Source organism: Cyprinodon variegatus, unplaced genomic scaffold (genome assembly GCF_000732505.1).
Source record: "Cyprinodon variegatus isolate N-32 unplaced genomic scaffold, C_variegatus-1.0 Scaffold189, whole genome shotgun sequence".
NCBI lineage: Eukaryota > Metazoa > Chordata > Actinopteri > Cyprinodontiformes > Cyprinodontidae > Cyprinodon > Cyprinodon variegatus.
In genome coordinates, this window is record NW_015150642.1 from 965,060 (window position 1) to 967,751 (window position 2,692).

General features: G+C 37.1%; 1 protein-coding gene across 1 annotated transcript in view; it reads left to right on the forward strand.

Annotated features, from left to right (window-relative positions):
* The window catches only part of ryr2 (ryanodine receptor 2 (cardiac)), a 250,576-nt gene that overhangs the window by 178,767 nt on the left and 69,117 nt on the right, over positions 1-2,692 (forward strand). Inside the window, exons 70-71 of the mRNA XM_015379302.1 lie at positions 1,152-1,309; positions 1,451-1,538. Of these exons, the coding sequence (XP_015234788.1) occupies positions 1,152-1,309; positions 1,451-1,538 (246 nt within the window). The remainder of the gene's footprint in view (positions 1-1,151; positions 1,310-1,450; positions 1,539-2,692) is intronic.

Below are 2,692 nucleotides of genomic sequence, written 5' to 3' on the forward strand. Positions count from 1 at the left end.
GACCGATTAAAAGGTGGCAGAGACAAGGTGATTAAAAAAAAAAGTTTTAAAGTGAGTTAGTCCTTATATTAATGTACCACTTCAATGACATGCCCCTCCAGAGTGGATACCGACGGCAGAGTTGGAGGCACCTACTTATGATTTGAAAACAACGTTAAATTTGTCTTGTCAGCATTAAGAAATAGTTTAAGACGAATAAATGAATACCATACAGAAACAAAGGCCTTCTGTACAGAATTAACAGCCTGTACTAAAGATGGCAGAAAAATAAATATTGTATCATCGGCATTAAAAATGAATGTTAGCACTAGATACATTTTGTTCAACATTGCTGATGTACAGCGTAAATAAAGCCGCCGTGACACCTTGACAATTTAGATCACCGTATGCCTGCCGTAACAGAAACTAGAACTTGACTAGAACCAACAGAAACAGTAACTTGCAGTAAATCTGGTAAAATGGTCAAATGAGTTGGATAAGTTATGAGTACGCTGAAGCATGGTAAAACACCCTGGAACACGTCGACAAACGGCAAGAAAATACATAAATAGCAGCTAATACCGCAACAAAAGAAATCCTGTTATGCAGCCTGAGGGCCTGAAGGGAGCAGCTTTAACTGATGCCCATTGGCATCACTCTGCCGTGTGTTACGCAGAGATTAGACTGTCGTTGGACAGAAGTTCTGGACTCGTTATGAATACTCTATGTATTCACCCAAAATAGAAATAAATATATAGAAAGTTCAGTGTATGTCAGCGTTTTAGGAGGTTCTGGGATGTCGGGCATACGCCCGATAAATTGGCAAGATGTGACGGGGGCCTTAATATTTTCTCCTCTGGCATTCATAGCTGAATCTCTCAAATTTGCTGGAAAACTTTCCTTCATCATTAAAACCATTAAACTTCTGTAAACTTTATTCAAGAGGAGCTCAAAGCACACCCAAATGAACAGTGACAAATTCAGAACAACAAAGCTTAGAAGGTGATGAGGCTCTGCTCCTGCTGCTTTAGACGCTGCAGGTCCTTCTGATGCGCCTTGATGCGCGTCAACCATTGACTCTACATGTAAACCTGCTGCTGCTGCTGCTGAAAGCGTGTGCGGTGTGAACGTAGCATCAGAGTGAAAGTCAGAGCTGTTACATCTTCCTGCAGAAAGCTGCAGTGGTGCTGCTGGATGAGGAGCAGAGCAGGGCTGAGGGAAGAGGCGAGATGTCTGAGACGGAGCTCCTCATCATGGACCAGTTCACCATTCTAGTCAGAGACCTGTATGCCTTCTACCCGCTGCTCATACGCTTCGTGGACTACAACAGGTACGCTCTTTGTTTCCCTCCACTGTTTTAACACGCTGAACAACAGCTAGAACCTTTAGTTTTATCCAAATATCCACCATAATCTGACTAATCTGATGGATTAAAGCACTGCGCTGCCTGATGCTGTTGTCTGTATTACAGAGGACGGTGGCTGAAAGAGTCCAATCCAGAGGCAGAGGAGCTGTTCCGAATGGTTGCTGAAGTTTTCATATTTTGGGCCAAGTCTCATGTAAGAATAAAAAAAAAAGATTTTGATTTGATTTTTTTATTGTAGATCTTCTTCCCAAAGCAGATGCAGAACAATTCAAGGTTTTATCCTCAATAAAACCAGGAAGGATTGTTGGATTGATCTGGTTTCTATTCGGTTTCCTGCAATAACTTTGGATCATTTGTGAAAAAAAAAAGCCTAACTGGCCTTTTTCAGTGTTTATTAGTAAAAGGTATAGAATTAAGAAACTTTAAAAAAGCTCTAAATTTAAAAAAAGTAACTTTGCTTTTTTTTCTCGTTTCTGTTATTAAAATTTTTTTTTTCATATTTTATTTTTTCAAATTTATTTATTTATTTTTTTTTTAACATTTGTCTTTTTTCAGATCAAGTTTGATGAATTATTTTCTTTTCAAGAAAAACTTATTTTTTAAAAAGGATCTTAGAGAAACTTTTTGGTTTTTTCCATTTTTTTGTTTATTGTTTTTCAGAATAATCTGAATGCTCTGGACCAATAAAAATGTTGCTAATGTCCAGCAGACCAATAGAAATGCATCTTTGCTCCAAAGGAAGGGAGGCGACAGAACTGAGAAACGTGATTTGAAAAGTATGAAATTTGTAAAACTGGATACGAAAAAGAAAAATCAGAATAAATAAAAAAAGTCTTATCCTCAAAAAAATTTTGATCGAGAACATAATTCCATATCTGGATAACATTTTTATTTTTTTTTTTCATATGTCCTTATAAAAAATGTCTTTTAAGGTTACTTTACTAGTGAAACAAAATTCTCTCCATAAATGAGGCAGGTCCTATAAATGCAGGGAACTACTGAGGTTTTCTGTTTGATGTTGGTGAATATAATAACTGAATAGGATTCAGACTAAAAGCAGGAGAAAGGCTGAATCCAGAGGAATCATGATTCATCAATTATTGATCTAATTTGGTCACTAAATTGAATTATTAGCTCAAGTAATGGAGCACAGATCTCAGAACAGGCAATTTTCTAAAAATGAACCTATTTACAGATGTAATCAGGGGCAGATTTACCGTTAATACTAGGCAGCAGCCGAGGGCCCCAAGTTCCTGGGGGCCCCATAAAAACTCTGTTTTACATGTATGGTTAATACAACTATTCCTTATTTCTGGGCATTAATTATGTTTTTAATAAAAATCCTTT